At 56.6% G+C, this 17,888-nt stretch overlaps 1 protein-coding gene across 2 annotated transcripts in view; it reads left to right on the forward strand.

The window, feature by feature from the left end:
- Nucleotides 1-8,352, forward strand: part of LOC143814907 (immunoglobulin superfamily member 3-like) — a 28,050-nt gene extending 19,698 nt beyond the window's left edge. For both annotated transcript variants that reach the window (XM_077293584.1, XM_077293586.1), the window contains 5 exons: nt 403-807; nt 2,929-3,330; nt 4,523-4,939; nt 5,051-5,449; nt 7,265-8,352. In XM_077293584.1, coding sequence (XP_077149699.1) covers nt 403-807; nt 2,929-3,330; nt 4,523-4,939; nt 5,051-5,449; nt 7,265-7,515 — 1,874 coding nt within the window. In that variant the 3' untranslated portion in view covers nt 7,516-8,352. The remainder of the gene's footprint in view (nt 1-402; nt 808-2,928; nt 3,331-4,522; nt 4,940-5,050; nt 5,450-7,264) is intronic.
- Nucleotides 8,353-17,888: the final 9,536 nt, after the last annotated feature.

The following is a 17,888-nucleotide window of genomic DNA, read 5'->3' on the forward strand; positions in this document are numbered from 1 at the left end:
AGCTCTGAGTGTGACTGCAGCGCTGGCGATGTCCCCTGGCGCAATGACGGCGAATCTCCGTTTTCACTGGTGTGGCTCCATGACGAGTGCCACGCCGATTGTGCCGTAATCTGACAGAGGACAATGAGTGTAAGTGACAGACGCGATTGAGTAACTGCGAGCAATGATGGCCCCCGAACTTCACTGACACTTGTCACCACCGCCATGTGACCGCCAATCGTGTGACTCGTGGCGATGGAGCACTAGTGTCAGCAGTAGAGTATTTCAGGAGAGGAGTGTGCTGCTCTTATAGGAAGTCGAAGACTAAGAGTTAAACCATAAAAGGTGCATGTGGCCACTGCAGCACAGAGTATTTCAGCACCCCACTGGCTTTTCCTGATTTTCACCTTCCTCTTCCTCCAGAGACTGGTTTTTCGGTCACGGCCATTTCCCGCACCCCAGGCGTCAGCTACTATGATTCCTTTGACCTTCAGTGTATCCTCAAGCCTCACTATCCGCCCTGGGTGGGCATCTCTGTGACCTGGCGATTCCAACCGGCCAGTGGCGGGGACACCCACGACCTGGTGACATTCAGCCGCTCCGGCGGGGTGCAGTGGGGAGAGCGAGCTGGAAACTTCCGGGGTCGGAGCATTGTGGAGAAAGCGGATTCCAGCCACAACGTGCGCCTGAGCGTGAGCCGGGCCAGCGAGTCCGAGGCCGGCAAGTACCAGTGTGTGGCCGAGCTGTGGAGGAGAGACTACAATGCCAGCTGGAGCCGCCTGGCAGAGAGGGCGTCCAACCTGCTGGAGATCCGAGTCCAGCGGCCAGGTGAGACTTCCGCCATCACACAGCAAGGGGGAGAGTGCGAGGGAGCCGGGCGCGGCATTCACCGTCAGACTGGTAAATCCAGATATACTCCCTCCGGTGACGGGAGAGAAGCCAAGCGCACAATACATGGGGGGTGACATCACTCACTCTGCTCCCTGTAACCACACACAGGTATCCTGCCCTCCATACACCGGGCAATGTACACTGCCCCCACAGCAACCAGCTGGGCGAATGACCTCTCCACCTTCTCTGTGCCACCCTACTGACCTCTCCCCCTCTCTGTGCCGCCCTACTGACCTCTCCTTCCTCTCTGTGCCGCCCTACCGACCTCTCCCCCTCTGTGCCTCCCTACTGACCACTACTCCCTCTCTGTGCCGCCCTACTGACCTCTCCCACCTTCACTGTGCCGCCCTACTGTCCTCTCCCCCCTTTCTGTGCCACTCTACTGACCCCTCCTCCCTCTGTGCTGCCTTACTGACCTCTCCCCACTTTTCTGTGCCACCCTACTGTCCTCACCCCCTCTCTGCGCCGCCCTACTGACCTCTCCCCCTTTCTGTGCCACCCTACTGACCTCTCCTCCCTCTCTGTGCTGGTCTACTATCCTCTCCCCCGTTCTGTGCCACCCTACTGACCTCTCCTCCCTCTCTGTGCTGCTCTACTATCCTCTCCCCCTTTCTGTGTGTGACTCTACTGACCTCTCCCCCTCTCTGTGCCGCCCTACTGACCTCTCCCCCTGTCTGTGCCGCCCTACTGACCTCTCCCCCTCTCTGTGCCGCCCTACTGACCTCTCCCCCTCTCTGTGCCGCCCTACTGACCTCTCCCCCTCTCTGTGCCGCCCTACTGACCTCTCCCCCTCTCTGTGCCGCCCTACTGACCTCTGGGCCCTCTCTGTGCTGCCCTACTGACCTCTCCCCCTCTCTGTGCCGCCCTACTGACCTCTTCCCCTTTCTGTGCCGCCCTACTGACCTCTCCCTTTCTGTGCCACCCTACTGACCTCTCCTCCCTCTCTGTGCCGCCCTAATGACCTCTCCCCCTCTCTGTGCCGCCCTACTGACCTCTCCCTCTCTGTACCATGCTACTACATCTCCCCCTTCTCTGTGCCGCCCTTTGCATCTCCCCCTCTTGGCGCAGCCCTTTCAGTCTCCCTCCCATTCACGATGCTGCCTATTGTGTCTCCCTCCCCCTTCTCTGTGCCAACCCTTTCATCTCCCCCTTTTCTGCACCGCACCTTGCATCTCCCCCTCTCGGCAGTTCGTGCACAGGCATCCAGCAATCGTGTTCCCCCTGAATGTCGCGATTCTGCCCTGTTATGTATTTGCTGCTCTGCCCCTGAGGAGACTTTCATGATTACAGATATGAAGGATAGGCCCCACCCAGGAGGAGAAGTCCCACCCTGATAGGTAAGCCCCACCCAGGAGGATGTTACATGCACTCCAAACTCGCTGTAAACTCAGCAGTGGGTGTCTAGTCTATACATCGCCCCTATGGGTTCCTCCTTCTGTGGGGTCTCATGATGGGGGGCTCTCGTGGTGGGTGGGGTCAGATTATATGGCGCTTGCTGCCTCATTTGCATATTCTCTCCTGTTGCATTCTGGTCCCGCTGACTCTCCGTAACATCAGGCGCAGTTCAGTTCTCTGTATTTTCTGATCCCTCTATTTCCGTGCTGTCCTCCGCCCGTACGCCCACTCCTCGGGACTCTGCCTGTGGTTTCCCTGGAAACGCGTATCTTAGTTACTGTTGCCTAGGAGGGAGGTGATGGCAGTCTGCGTGTCCCGGTATCTGTCGGGAAAAGAATAATTGGGATAACGGGAGTGAAGAGTCCGGAAGACGGAGTGATCAGCGGATGAGGAAGGGCGACCTCAGCATGGTCATCCCGGCCCTGCCTGCCCCCCCACACCTCAAGATCACCCTGACCCTGCCTGCGACCACCCCCCCACCGCAAGGTCACCCCAGTCCTGCCTGCCCTCCAGCGCCTCGAGATTGCGCCGATCAGCCTACCCCCCCCGCTGTGAGGTTGCCCCGGCCCTGCGGATGCCCGCCACATGAGTCTGTAGTGCAGTGAGGGTCAGTGGGTCGTATTTACAGATGTGGGGTCCTCACCGCTGTCTCTTGTCTTTCAGTGTCACGACTGCAGGTCAGTAAGGGGCAGCGCTCGGTGGCGGTGCTGGAGGGATCGGCGGTGACCCTTTCCTGTACCGTGCGGGCCCAGAGCAGCCCCGATGCCCGCTTCTCAGTGCTCTGGTTCGCTCAGGAGCCTTCGGGGACAGACGGAAAACTGATTGTGCGCAGCGGTACGGGCATGGAGTACGGCACTTATGCCGAGGAGGCGGATCTGAAGGATCGGCTGCAGCTGGAGGAACTGACCCCCGGTCACTACACCCTCACCCTGCTGGGGGCACGACAGGAGGACAGCGGAGACTACTACTGCCAGGTGGAGGAGTGGGTGCTGGACCCCAACCAGGCCTGGTACCAGCTGGCCAAGGACGCGTCCGGACTGACGGAGGTCAACGTGAAAATGCCAGGTGAGACACAGGTGTGGGCAGAGGTGTATGGGGAAGGTCGCATGCTAATCAGGGGAACTGGTACCAGGCAGCGGCTCCAGTCAGAGAGGTACACGGTGGGGGGGCACCAGTCAGAGAGGTACGAGGTGGTGGGCGCCAGTCAGAGAGGTACGAGGTGGTGGGCGCCAGTCAGAGAGGTACACGGTGGGGGGGCACCAGTCAGAGAGGTACACGGTGGGGGGGCACCAGTCAGAGAGGTACGAGGTGGTGGGCGCCAGTCAGAGAGGTACGAGGTGGTGGGCGCCAGTCAGAGGTACACGGTGGGGGGGCACCAGTCAAAGAGGTACGAGGTGGTGGGCGCCAGTCAGAGAGGTACACTGTGGGGGGGCACCAGTCAGAGAGGTACGAGGTGGTGGGCGCCAGTCAGAGAGGTACGAGGTGGTGGGCGCCAGTCAGAGAGGTACACGGTGGGGGGGGTACCAGTCAAAGAGGTACGAGGTGGTGGGCGCCAGTCGGAGAGGTATGAGGTGGGAGCGTCAGTCGGAGAGGTACGAGGTGGTGGGCGCCAGTTAGAGAGGTACACGGTGGGGGGGCACCAGTCAAAGAGGTACGAGGTGGTGGGCACCAGTCAGCGAGGTACACTGTGGGGGGGCACCAGTCAGAGAGGTACGAGGTGGTGGGCGCCAGTCAGAGAGGTACGAGGTGGTGGGCGCCAGTCAGAGAGGTACACTGTGGGGGGGCACCAGTCAGAGAGGTACGAGGTGGTGGGCGCCAGTCAGAGAGGTACGAGGTGGTGGGCGCCAGTTAGAGAGGTACACTGTGGGGGGGCACCAGTCAGAGAGGTACGAGGTGGTGGGCGCCAGTCAGAGAGGTACGTGGTGGTGGGCGCCAGTCAGAGAGGTACACGGTGGGGGGGCACCAGTCAAAGAGGTACGAGGTGGTGGGCACCAGTCAAAGAGGTACGAGGTGGGAGCGTCAGTCAGAGAGGTACGAGGTGGGGGGGCCCCCAGTCAGAGAGGTACGTGGGGGGCCCAAGTCGGAGAGGTACGAGGTGGGGGGGCCCCAGTCAGAGGTACGAGGTGGGGGGGCACCAATCAGAGGGACGAGGTGGGGGGGCCCAGTCAGAGAGGTACACGGTGGGGGGCGCCAGTCAGCAGCATACGATGTGTACGATATGGGGGGCGTCTGACTCGGGTGCTCCTCTCCTCCGCAGATGACAACCTCCAGGTGGACCCGCTCCCCCGGAATCTCTCCTCTCTGGAGGGAGACAGCTTCGCGGTGACGTGCCAGGTGCTGAACCGCAGCCGTCCGCAGTCGCGCCTGTCCCTGGAGTGGCTGGTGTGGCGGGCCGGGGAGCCGGAGCGGAGGACGGTGGCGCGGTTCTCCCCTGATGGGATGACTCTGCCCCCCGATGAGGATGAGGAGCGCGGGCGCTGGGAGCTGCCCAGCCGCCTCCATCTGTCCCAGCCATCGCCCGGGCTCTACGCGCTCACCCTGCAGCGGGCCGAGGAGCAGGACAGCGGGGCCTACAGCTGCCGGGTGCAGGAATGGCTGCAGGACCCCCGGGGACACTGGTATAAGCGGGCGGAGGAGCGCTCAGCCGCCACCTACGTCAGTGTGCGGCGCCCAGGTGAGCCCGCCGCCCCATCTGTTACATTGTAGCAGCCCCTCAGCTGTGAGGTCACTGACAGCTGCCGTCCATTATCGGTGATTACGATTAACCCCGTGTTGTCTCCCACAGACGCCGACCTGCAGCTGGACACCGCGCCCCAAAACGTCTCTGTGCTGGACGGCGGCCATTTCTCCCTGGACTGCACCATCCTGTCTCGCTCGGTGCCCGGCTCGCAGCTGGCTGTGTCCTGGTCATTCCTCAGCAGCAGCCGGGGACAAGGGGCCGAGGCCGTCCTGACCACTGACCGCTCCGGGGTGTGGAGCCCCCTCACCCCCCGCTGGGAGGGCCGCCTGCAGCAGATCCAGCTCTCACCCACCATGTACAAACTGAGGGTCCCGCAGGCCGGCGCGGCTGACACCGGCAACTACACCTGCTCCGTCCAGGAGTGGATGATGGGGCCCCGCGGGGACTGGTACCTGCTGGCACAGGACGAAAGCCTGGTGGGATGGGTCACCGTGCAGAGCAAGGGTAAGTGGCGGCCACCGAGGGAGGGCACGGGTCCGGCTGAGCATCCTCTTCCAGAGCTGCACTCAGGGCTTATGCTCCAGTCACCTCCAGAGCTGCACTCAGGGCTTATGCTCCAGTCACCTCCAGAGCTGCAGTCACTATTCTGCTGCTACATCGTGTCTTATCCTCCAGTCACCTTCCAAGCTGCCCTGTATTCTGGACACCGTCGTGTGAGTGTACATTTTTAGCTGGGTTGCTATGTGCTGACTCTCGGCGGTGGCAAGGGTTGTCAGCTCTGGATGTGACTGGAGTACAGCACACCTCCTCCGTGTGGTGCTGCGCTGCTGTCTGACCCGTGTACTTGCAGCTCTGGATGTGACTGGGGTACAGCACGCCTCCTCCACGTGGCGCTGCTGTCTGACGTGTGCTTGCAGCTCTGGGTGTGGCTAGAGTACAGCACGCCTCCTCCACGTGGTGCTGCGCTGAAGTCTGATCCGTGTGCTTGCAGCTCTGGATGTGGCTGGGGTACAGCACGCCTCCTCCGCGTGGCGCTGCGCTGCTGTCTGACCCGTGTGCTTGCAGCTCTGGGTGTGGCTGGAGTCCAGCACACCTCCTCCACGTGGCGCTGCGCTGCTGTCTGACCCCTGTACTTGCAGCTCTGGGTGTGGCTGGAGTACAGCACGCCTCCTCCGCGTGGCGCTGCGCTGCTGTCTGACCCCTGTGCTTGCAGCTCTGGATGTGGCTGGGGTACAGCACGCCTCCTCCACGTGGTGCTGTGCTGCTGTCTGACCCCTGTGCTTGCAGCTCTGGGTGTGGCTGGAGTCCAGCACGCCGCCTCCGCGTGGCGCTGCGCTGCTGTCTGACCCCTGTGCTTGCAGCTCTGGGTGTGGCTGGAGTACAGCACGACTCCTCCGCGTGGCGCTGCGCTGCTGTCTGACCTGTGTGCTTGCAGCTCTGGGTGTGGCTGGAGTCCAGCACGCCTCCTCCGCGTGGCGCTGCTGTCTGACCTGTGTGTTTGCAGCTCTAGGTGTGGCTGGAGTACAGCACGCCTAATCCGTGTGGCGCTGCGCTGCTGTCTGACCCCTGTGCTTGCAGCTCTGGATGTGGCTGGAGTACAGCACGCCTCCTCCGCGTGGCGCTGCGCTGCTGTCTGACCTGTGTGCTTGCAGCTCTGGGTGTGGCTGGAGTCCAGCATGCCGCCTCCGCGTGGCGCTGCGCTGCTGTCTGACCCCTTTGCTTGCAGCTCTGGATGTGGCTGGGGTACAGCACGCCTCCTCCGCATGGCGCTGCGCTGCTGTCTTACCTGTGTGTTTGCAGCTCTGGGTGTGGCTGGAGTACAGCACGCCTCCTCCGCATGGCGCTGTGCTGCTGTCTGACCTGTGTGTTTGCAGCTCTGGGGGTGGCTGGAGTCCAGCACGCCTCCTCCGCGTGGCGCTGCTGTCTGACCCCTGTGTTTGCAGCTCTGGGTGTGGCTGGAGTACAGCACGCCTCCTCCGCGTGGCGCTGCGCTGCTGTCTGACCCCTGTGTTTGCAGCTCTGGGTGTGGCTGGAGTCCAGCACGCCTCCTCCGCATGGCGCTGCGCTGCTGTCTGACATGTGTGTTTGCAGCTCTGGGTGTGGCTGGAGTACAGCACGCCTCCTCCGCGTGGCGCTGCGCTGCTGTCTGACCTGTGTGCTTGCAGCTCTGGGTGTGGCTGGAGTACAGCACGCCTCCTCCGCGTGGCGCTGCGCTGCTGTCTGACCCCTGTGCTTGCAGCTCTGGGTGTGGCTGGAGTACAGCACGCCTCCTCCGCGTGGCGCTGCGCTGCTGTCTGACCCGTGCTCTCTCTCCCGCAGAGTCCACGCTGCAGTCCTTCATCTGCGCCAATGACGCGCTCTTCTACCTGGTCTTCTTCTACCCCTTCCCCATCTTCGGCATCCTCATCATCACCATCCTCCTCGTCAGGTTCCGCAGCCGACCGTCCGGTAAGACGGGCGAGGGCAAGAACGGCGTGCCGCTGCTGTGGATCAAGGAGCCGCACCTGAACTACTCGCCCACCTGCCTGGAGCCGCCGGTGCTCAGCATCCACCCGGGCACCATTGACTAGAGCCGCGGTCCGGCTCCTGCAGCCACGCTCATCTCAGCCAAGGGGAACGTGGGCACGGCGAGCCAGGGGCATCTGTGCCGGCACCGGACCTCCCCTGGACTGCACCGCAGCTTTGTATATCTGCTCCGCCGACGATGCCCGCTGCTGCCCACAGGGCTTGTGCCACTTTCTGGGAGGGGGCGCTGGCACTGCCCCCTGCTCTGGCAGTGGGGGAAGGGTGGGCACGGACTCCAGCAGCAGGAGATTGTATCATTTCTATATGCATTTCACCCACCAGGACCGGTCTGTGGCCCCCAAGGGCCCCGGGACGCGCTGCTCTTCCTGCCTCTGGGTGGGTACAGACATGATGCCATTGTATGTGCCCGCTCTGCCCGTGGATGGTATTTTATACGTCTCGTTTTTAACCCTTGATATTTCTGTATGTTTCTATGTTGCACTGTTGGATTATGGGTCGGCGCTGGACCGTGGCGCCACGGAAGGACCGAACTTGTAATATTACACTCCAGGAGTGAAAGTGTTATTGGTGGGCATCAGGCGGTCAGGTAGCCCAGTCTTCCTCTCTGCGAGCCTGCGGGGCAGCCATCTTGAATCTGGTGGCGCAGGATGACTCAGGAATGGAACGCAGCGGTTGGATCGTGTACAGAGGCGCCCCCTGCTGGACTCCCGTCTTCCTTTTTATAAAATCCTGCTTCCTAAAGGACTGGAACCAAAACCTGAGAGCGACTGCTGCACGCTGCCACCGCTGCCACTGCCGCCCGTCTCCGCCAACTTGTGATACGTTGCACTGAGCTTGTTTTTTTATGATCTTTAATTGACAGTAAAGTCTGTGTTCTGTTATTTTCTCGTCTTAGTGATCACGGTGTGAGCGGGCAGTGCTGGGGCGATCAAGGAGTGAGCGGGGGTTAACGTGTGACCGCCATATGTAGAGCTGCTCCTACTCATCTGAGGCACCCCACATTTTACGGCCCCCCCCCCGTGAGGAGGTAACAACAAGCTTAGGAAGTGGGACAGTCTATTGATGTATGAGGCCAGGTGACCCGATTGTCAAAACCTGGATTCTCCGAACATCTCCATGGTTCAGTGACGGTCAGTGGAGCAGCTCTGTATTCCTTCAGTTGGAGCCATGATGCCATGCCTACAGTCACGTAGAGTGTTCCTGGCTCTGGTTCTATAAAGTGTCTCCTCTTGCAGAGGGATAGAAATCCCTTTTTATACTCACATCTGTAGTTCAGGTCATCATCCACCCGTCAGGTGGAGGTGGGATGAGTTTAACTCTCATTGTTGAGTATTTAGTCAATTTGCATAGTTCGTCTTTCTTTCCTGTTTAACAAGTTAGCAAACTATTATGACTTATACAATGGGTAATCAACTTATTAGCAAACATCTGTTGTTCAATTACCCTGCGTCCCTGTCCTCCAAAGACAGCAGACAATAATCTGCAGCCAACAACTACTCAAAAGTCAACATTGAAACAATAGGCTGTGTCTCCTGGCCTACTGATAATAAACGTCTGGATAGTTTAGATAGAATACGGTGTGGCCACATATCTCCCCCATCCTAATTAGGTGGACCCGATAGGCTTGCATATCATCCTTCTCCACTTATCGGGGACAGTCCATCAGCATGTCTTTAAGCAGAGACATGAATGTAAGAGGTTTCACCTTCGTGAGAAAGAAACTTTGTACCTTCCAGTGTCCTCAGTTTCCATGTCTTCCTTCAGAACAATTTATTTGCCATCCTTATGCACATCAGTCATCTCCAGCTTCTCTCATATGATCTTGTAGATCTTGCCAAATTCCCGCTGGGGGAGGATTCTGAGACTGGATCCTCCATATCCTCCCTCTGATCTTTGGCTTGACTGGGAAACTCCACGCGTAATCAACTCCTCTTTGTCTGCGGGCAATCAGTGTGTGTGAGGGCAGCGCCAGGGTGATGTGTGAGCGGGCAGTGTCACGGTGATGTGTGACCGCCATATGTAGTGCTGCTCCTCCTCATCTGTGGGTGATGTGTGAGCGGGCAGTATCACGGTGATGTGTGACCGCCATATGTAGTGCTGCTCCTCCTCGTCTGCGGGTGATGTGTGAGCGGACAGTATCATGGTGATGTGTGACCGCCATATGTAGTGCTGCTCCTCCTCGTCTGTGGGTGATGTGTGAGCGGGCAGTGTCACGGTGATGTGTGACCGCCATATGTAGTGCTGCTCCTCCTCGTCTGTGGGTGATGTGTGAGCGGGCAGTATCACGGTGATGTGTGACCGCCATATGTAGTGCTGCTCCTCCTCGTCTGCGGGTGATGTGTGACCGCCATATGTAGTGCTGCTCCTCCTCGTCTGTGGGTGATCACTGATGTCTTCCATTCTTTTTTCTTTACCCAGGATGAGTCTCACACTGGAAAGAAAGAATATCTACAGCTTCAGCTCCCCCTCTGTTTATATCTGTATAAAATAATTCACCCAGGTTATACCGGCTGTGCATATCTAATTATATACAGGAGATGCCCAAGTTATACCAGCTATACATATATAATTATATACAGGAGATGCCCAGGTTATACCAGCTATACATATATAATTATATACAGGAGACGCCCAGGTTATACCGGCTGTACATATATAATTATATACAGGAGATGCCCAGGTTATACCAGCTGTACATATATAATTATATACAGGAGATGCCCAAGTTATACCGGCTGTACATATATAATTATATACAGGAGATGCCCAGGTTATACCAGCTGTACGTATATAATTATATACAGGAGATGCCCAAGTTATACCGGCTGTACATATATAATTATATACAGGAGATGCCCAGGTTATACCAGCTGTACGTATATAATTATATACAGGAGACGCCCAGGTTATACCGGCTGTACATATATAATTATATACAGGAGATGCCCAGGTTATACCGGCTGTACATATATAATTATATACAGGAGATGCCCAGGTTATACCAGCTGTGCATACATAACTATATACAGGAGATGCCCAGGCTATACCGGCTGTGCATATATAATTATATACAGGAGATGCCCAGGTTATACCGGTTGTGTATATATAATTATATACAGGAGATGCCCAGGTTATACCGGCTGTACATATATAATTATATACAGGAGATGCCCAGGTTATACCGGTTGTGTATATATAATTATATACAGGAGATGCCCAGGTTATACCGGCTGTACATATATAATTATATACAGGAGATGCCCAGGTTATACCGGCTCTACATGTATAATTATATAAAGGAGATGCCCAGGTTATACCGGCTGTAGATACAGTGAAATAAATATGTATTTGATCCCTTGCTGATTTTTTAAGTTTGCCCACTGACAGACCTGAACAGTCTATAATTTTAAGGGTCGGTTAATTTTGACATTGAGAGATAGAATATCAGAAGTAAAATCTAGAAAATCACATTGTATAAATTATATAACTTTATTTGCATTGAGAAATAAGTATTTGATCCCTCTGGCAAACAAGATGTGAAGAAACCAGATTATATCTTAATTACCCAGAAGACTATGTTTAGCAAACCAAGAAGAATTGACTTTTTATCTGTATGTTGGATTTTGGATTTAAGTGTTGATTTCTGGTGGTCAAGAAAACAGACTTTCGTTTGTGTAAAGGTACCTTCACACGAAACGACGCTGCAGCGATAGCGACAACGATGCCGATCGCTGCAGCGTCGCTGTTTGATCGCTGGAGAGCTGTCACACAGACCGCTCTCCAGCGACCAACGATGCCGAGGTCCCCGGGTAACCAGGGTAAACATCGGGTTGCTAAGTGCAGGGCCGCGCTTAGTAACCCGATGTTTACCCTGGTTACCAGTGTAAAATGTAAAAAAACAAACAGTACATACTTACATTCGCGTCCCCCGGCGTCCGCTTCCTGCACTGACTGGCTGACTGAGCGCCGGCAGTAGCAGGGCACAGCGGTGACGTCACTGTTGTGCTTTCACTTTCACTTTGCGGCGCTCAGTCAGTGTGGGAAGCAGACGGCGGGAGATGCGAATGTAAGTATGTACTGTTTGTTTTTTTTACATTTTACACTGGTAACCAGGGTAAACATCGGGTTACTAATCGCGGCCCTGCACTTAGTAACCCGATGTTTACCCTGGTTACCAGTGTAAAATATCGCTGGCATCGTTGCTTTTGGTGTCAAACACAACGATACACGGCGATCGGACGACCAAATAAAGTTCTGAACTTTATTCAGCGACCAGCGACATCACAGCAGGATCCTGATCGCTGCTGCGTGTCACACTCAATGATATCGCTAGCCAGGACGCTGCAACGTCACGGATCGCTAGCGATATCGTTACAAAGTCGTTTCGTGTGAAGGTACCTTAAGCCTATGATATTGACTTGTAAGCTGATATTTCATATAACACAGTGTGCGCTTATCTTTGGTGACTATTGAGGTTTACTAATTGTGCATTGTATTATGGATCCAGTTTGCTGAGTTCAAAAGCAGAGCAGGAAAGACTATGCGGCAGCTCTTGTATCATGCTTGTCCTCCGGTGTTCATGCGACTGCTCTTGCATCATGTATGGCCTCCGGTTTTCATGCGGCTGCTCTTGCATCATATTTGGCCTCCGGTTTTCAAGCCGCTGCTCACCTTGTATCATTCTTGTCCTCCGGTTTTCATGTGGTTGCTCTTTTATCATGTATGGCCTCCGGTTTTCATGCGGCTGCTCACCTTGTATCATGCTTGTCCTCCGGTGTTCATGCGACTGCTCTTGCATCATGTATGGCCTCCGGTTTTCATGCGGCTGCTCTTGCATCATATTTGGCCTCCGGTTTTCAAGCCGCTGCTCACCTTGTATCATTCTTGTCCTCCGGTTTTCATGTGGTTGCTCTTTTATCATGTATGGCCTCCGGTTTTCATGCGGCTGCTCACCTTGTATCATGCTTGTCCTCCGGTGTTCATGCGACTGCTCTTGCATCATGTATGGCCTCTGGTTTTCATGTGACTGCTCTAGTATCATGTATGGCCTCTGTTTTTCATGCGACTGCTCTTGCATCATGTATGGCCTCCGGTTTTCATGTGACTGCTCTTGCATCATGTATGGCCTCCAATTTTCATGCGGCTGCTCTTGCATCATGTATGGCCTCTGATTTTCATGCTACTGCCTTGAATCAAGCTTGGCCTCCGATTTCATGCAGCTGCTCGCCATGTATCTTGTTTGGCCTCTTGTTTTCATGCGGCAGATAGCTGCTCCTGATTATCACCTCTCCACGCTCAGTTGTGTTTTACAGCCCTTTTTCTGTATGTCAGTGGTGGCAGATATCGAGTGTGCACTGACTATCAGGATGTCCGTGATCTTTTCCGTCCTTGTACCTGAGATCTGGGTATACGTCCCTTTTTACCAGTATTGTGACGCTGCTCGTCCCGGCTGTCGCTTATCTCCAGAGTTGTAAGTAACCGTCCACAATAAGGTTGGAGATAGGCCGCGACCATAAAGGCTGGCCGCAGGCTGGTGGAGGAGAGACCCCTAGTGATCCAGGAGACACATACAGATTCTGCTGAGGTTCTATGATGTTGGCACCAAGGGGCGCAGCGGGAAAATGGATGGGGGAGCGGGTCAGAGAGCAGCACCTGCCTGCAGGAATCTGAAGGGTGTTCCAATACACCAGTCACTGCAACACACAGCCTCCTAGAATAGTGGACCGGTGCCACCACCGTTCCCTTAGGCCAATCAGCGCCTCCGGACCTCCTGGGATCAGTCAGTGCGTCGCCCGCAGGCGTGTTGTAGAGCGCGATGCTGCATTATAAATAGATAATGATCACAGTGCGAGATCTGCGGAATATAAAATACCGGCCGTTCCAGTCCTTTCCCTCATAACCTTGAAGAAAAATACAAGTAATTAAGAGGAGACGTGATCTGTGCAGATAACGGCCCCCGGGGGCCCTGCCACTCCCTGCTGATGAAATATTCAACTGCAGAAACAAAGGATTTATGGGCAAGGCTTCCGGCCTTCGTCATCGGCAGGCATGGTGGGGGGTCAACTGCATCCACAATGCTTGTATCAGGATGGTCCATGGAGGCTTCTGTTCGGGAGGGGAACCTGACTGACCCTCTGGGTGGTTGACACACCGTCTCGGATCTCTGTGGGTGTGCCAGGGATCTGAGCCTTGATAAGATGCCAGACTGTAATTTCAGGCTGACATCACACGGCCCGGAGGTCGGCGTCTCACTGTCAAACACCTCTGAGGTCATCCATGATGTCACCTGGAGAGGAACCCATGCCACCCCTGCTCTGCAGTTAGAGCTGGGACAAGGTATTTTGGTGCCCTGGGCAGATGAAGACGATGGCGCCCTTCCCCCTAAGGAAAGGAATGGGTCAGAGACTAAGGTAAAAGGACCCCCCAATGCGCCACCTCCCCTTCAGATAACAGCTCCCAATCTACCAGCTCCCCTTCATGTAACAGGACTCCCAATACACCACCTCCCCTTCTGGTAACGGGACCCCCATTGTTCCACTTCATGTAACAGGACCCCCAATGCACCGCCTTCCCTTCAGGTAACAGGACCCCAATGCACCGCCTCCCCTTCAGGTAACAGCTCCCAATCTACCACCTCCCCTTCAGGTAACAGGACTCCCAATACACCACCTCCCCTTCTGGTAACGGGACCCCCATTGTTCCACTTCATGTAACAGGACCCCCAATGCACCGCCTTCCCTTCAGGTAACAGGACCCCAATGCACCGCCTCCCCTTCAGGTAACAGGACCCCCAATGCACCGCCTCCCCTTCAGGTAACAGGACCCCAATGCACCACCTCCCCTTCAGGTAACAGGACCCCAATGCACCGCCTCCCCTTCAGGAAACAGGACACCCTATGCACCGCCTCCCCTTTAGGTAACAGGACCCCAATGCACCGCCTCCCCTTCAGGTAACAGGACCCCCAATGCACCGCCTCCCCTTCAGGTAACAGGACACCAATGCACCGCCTCCCCTTCAGGTAACAGGACACCATATGCACCGCCTCCCCTTCACGTAACAGAACCCCCAATGCACCGCCTCCCCTTCAGGTAACAGTACCCCAATGCACCATCTCCGCGTCACGTAACACGACCCCCAATGCACCGCTTCCCCTTCAGGTAACAGGACACCCTATGCACCGCCTCCCCTTTAGGTAACAGGACCCCAATGCACCGCCTCCCCTTCAGGAAACAGGACACCCTATGCACCGCCTCCCCTTTAGGTAACAGGACCCCAATGCACCGCCACCCCTTCAGGTAACAGGACACCATATGCACCGCCTCCGCTTCACGTAACAGAACCCCCAATGCACCGCCTCCCCTTCAGGTAACAGGACTCCCAATACACCACCTCCCCTTCTGGTAACGGGACCCCCATTGTTCCACTTCATGTAACAGGACCCCCAATGCACCGCCTTCCCTTCAGGTAACAGGACCCCAATGCACCGCCTCCCCTTCAGGTAACAGGACCCCCAATGCACCGCCTCCCCTTCAGGTAACAGGACCCCAATGCACCACCTCCCCTTCAGGTAACAGGACCCCAATGCACCGCCTCCCCTTCAGGTAACAGGACCCCCAATGCACCGCCTCCCCTTCAGGTAACAGGACCCCAATGCACCGCCTCCCCTTCAGGTAACAGGACCCCAATGCACCGCCTCCCCTTCAGGTAACAGGACCCCAATGCACCGCCTCCCCTTCACGTAACAGAACCCCCAATGCACCGCCTCCCCTTCAGGTAACAGGACCCCAATGCACCATCTCCGCGTCACGTAACACGACCCCCAATGCACCGCCTCCCCTTCAGGTAACAGGACACCCTATGCACCGCCTCCCCTTTAGGTAACAGGACCCCAATGCACCGCCTCCCCTTCAGGAAACAGGACACCCTATGCACCGCCTCCCCTTTAGGTAACAGGACCCCAATGCACCGCCTCCCCTTCAGGTAACAGGACCCCCAATGCACCGCCTCCCCTTCAGGTAACAGGACACCAATGCACCGCCTCCCCTTCAGGTAACAGGACACCATATGCACCGCCTCCCCTTCACGTAACAGAACCCCCAATGCACCGCCTCCCCTTCAGGTAACAGTACCCCAATGCACCATCTCCGCGTCACGTAACACGACCCCCAATGCACCGCTTCCCCTTCAGGTAACAGGACACCCTATGCACCGCCTCCCCTTTAGGTAACAGGACCCCAATGCACCGCCTCCCCTTCAGGAAACAGGACACCCTATGCACCGCCTCCCCTTTAGGTAACAGGACCCCAATGCACCGCCACCCCTTCAGGTAACAGGACACCATATGCACCGCCTCCGCTTCACGTAACAGAACCCCCAATGCACCGCCTCCCCTTCAGGTAACAGGACCCCAATGCACCACCTCCCCTTCAGGTAACAGGACACCATATGCACCGCCTCCGCTTCACGTAACAGAACCCCCAATGCACCGCCTCCCCTTCAGGTAACAGTACCCCAATGCACCATCTCCGCGCCACGTAACACGACCCCCAATGCACCGCCTCCCCTTCAGGTAACAGGACCCCAATGCACCGCCTCCCCTTCAGGAAACAGGACACCCTATGCACCGCCTCCCCTTCAGGTAACAGGACACCATATGCACCACCTCCCCTTCAGTTAACAGGACCCCCAATGCACCATCTCTGCTTCACGTAACATGACCCCCAATGCACCGCCTCCCCTTCAGGTAACAGGACCCCAATGCACCATCTCCGCGTCACGTAACACGACCCCCAATGCACCGCCTCCCCTTCAGGTAACAGGACACCCTATGCACCGCCTCCCCTTTAGGTAACAGGACCCCAATGCACCGCCTCCCCTTCAGGAAACAGGACACCCTATGCACCGCCTCCCCTTTAGGTAACAGGACCCCAATGCACCCACCTCCCCTTCAGGTAACAGGACCCCCAATGCACCGCCTCCCCTTCAGGTAACAGGACACCAATGCACCGCCTCCCCTTCAGGTAACAGGACACCATATGCACCGCCTCCCCTTCACGTAACAGAACCCCCAATGCACCGCCTCCCCTTCAGGTAACAGTACCCCAATGCACCATCTCCGCGTCACGTAACACGACCCCCAATGCACCGCTTCCCCTTCAGGTAACAGGACACCATATGCACCGCCACCCCTTCAGGTAACAGGACACCATATGCACCGCCTCCGCTTCACGTAACAGAACCCCCAATGCACCGCCTCCCCTTCAGGTAACAGGACCCCAATGCACCACCTCCCCTTCAGGTAACAGGACACCATATGCACCGCCTCCCCTTTAGGTAACAGGACCCCAATGCACCGCCTCCCCTTCAGGAAACAGGACACCCTATGCACCGCCTCCCCTTTAGGTAACAGGACCCCAATGCACCGCCTCCCCTTCAGGTAACAGGACACCATATGCACCGCCTCCGCTTCACGTAACAGAACCCCCAATGCACCGCCTCCCCTTCAGGTAACAGGACCCCAATGCACCACCTCCCCTTCAGGTAACAGGACACCATATGCACCGCCTCCGCTTCACGTAACAGAACCCCCAATGCACCGCCTCCCCTTCAGGTAACAGTACCCCAATGCACCGCCTCCCCTTCAGGAAACAGGACACCCTATGCACCGCCTCCCCTTCAGGTAACAGGACACCATATGCACCACCTCCCCTTCAGTTAACAGGACCCCCAATGCACCATCTCTGCTTCACGTAACATGACCCCCAATGCACCGCCTCCCCTTCAGGTAACAGGACACCATATGCACTGCCTCCCCTTCAGGTAACAGGACTCCCAATGCACCATCTCCACGTCACGTAACATGACCCCCAATGCACCGCCTCCCCTTCAGGTAACAGGACCCCCAATGCACCGCCTCCCCTTCAGGTAACAGGACCCCCAATGCACCGCCTCCCCTTCAGGTAACAGGACCCCAATGCACCGCCTCCCCTTCAGGTAACAGGACCCCCAATTCACCGCCTCCACTTCAGGTAACAGGATCCCCAATGCACCATCTCCCCTTCAGGTAACATGACCCCCAATGGACCATCTCCCCTTCAGGTAACAGGACCCCCAATGCACCATCTCCCCTTCAGGTAACAGGACCCCCAATGCACCGCCTCCCCTTCAGGTAACAGGACCCCCAATGCACCGCCTCCCCTTCAAGTAACAGGAACCTCAATGCACCACTTCCCCTTCAGGTACCAGTACCCCCAATGCACCTGAAACGCCCACCAGGGCCGTGGGGTACTCGGTACTGGGTCGGGTACTCGGTACTGGGTCCGGTACTTAAAGGGATGTGTCACAGTGACCCGGTCCATGGCCCTGGGTGCCCATGTTAAAGGGATGGTCTTTAAAGCGGTTAGTTGAATAATAAAA

Source organism: Ranitomeya variabilis, chromosome 3 (assembly GCF_051348905.1).
Source record: "Ranitomeya variabilis isolate aRanVar5 chromosome 3, aRanVar5.hap1, whole genome shotgun sequence".
Classification (NCBI taxonomy): Eukaryota; Metazoa; Chordata; class Amphibia; order Anura; family Dendrobatidae; genus Ranitomeya; species Ranitomeya variabilis.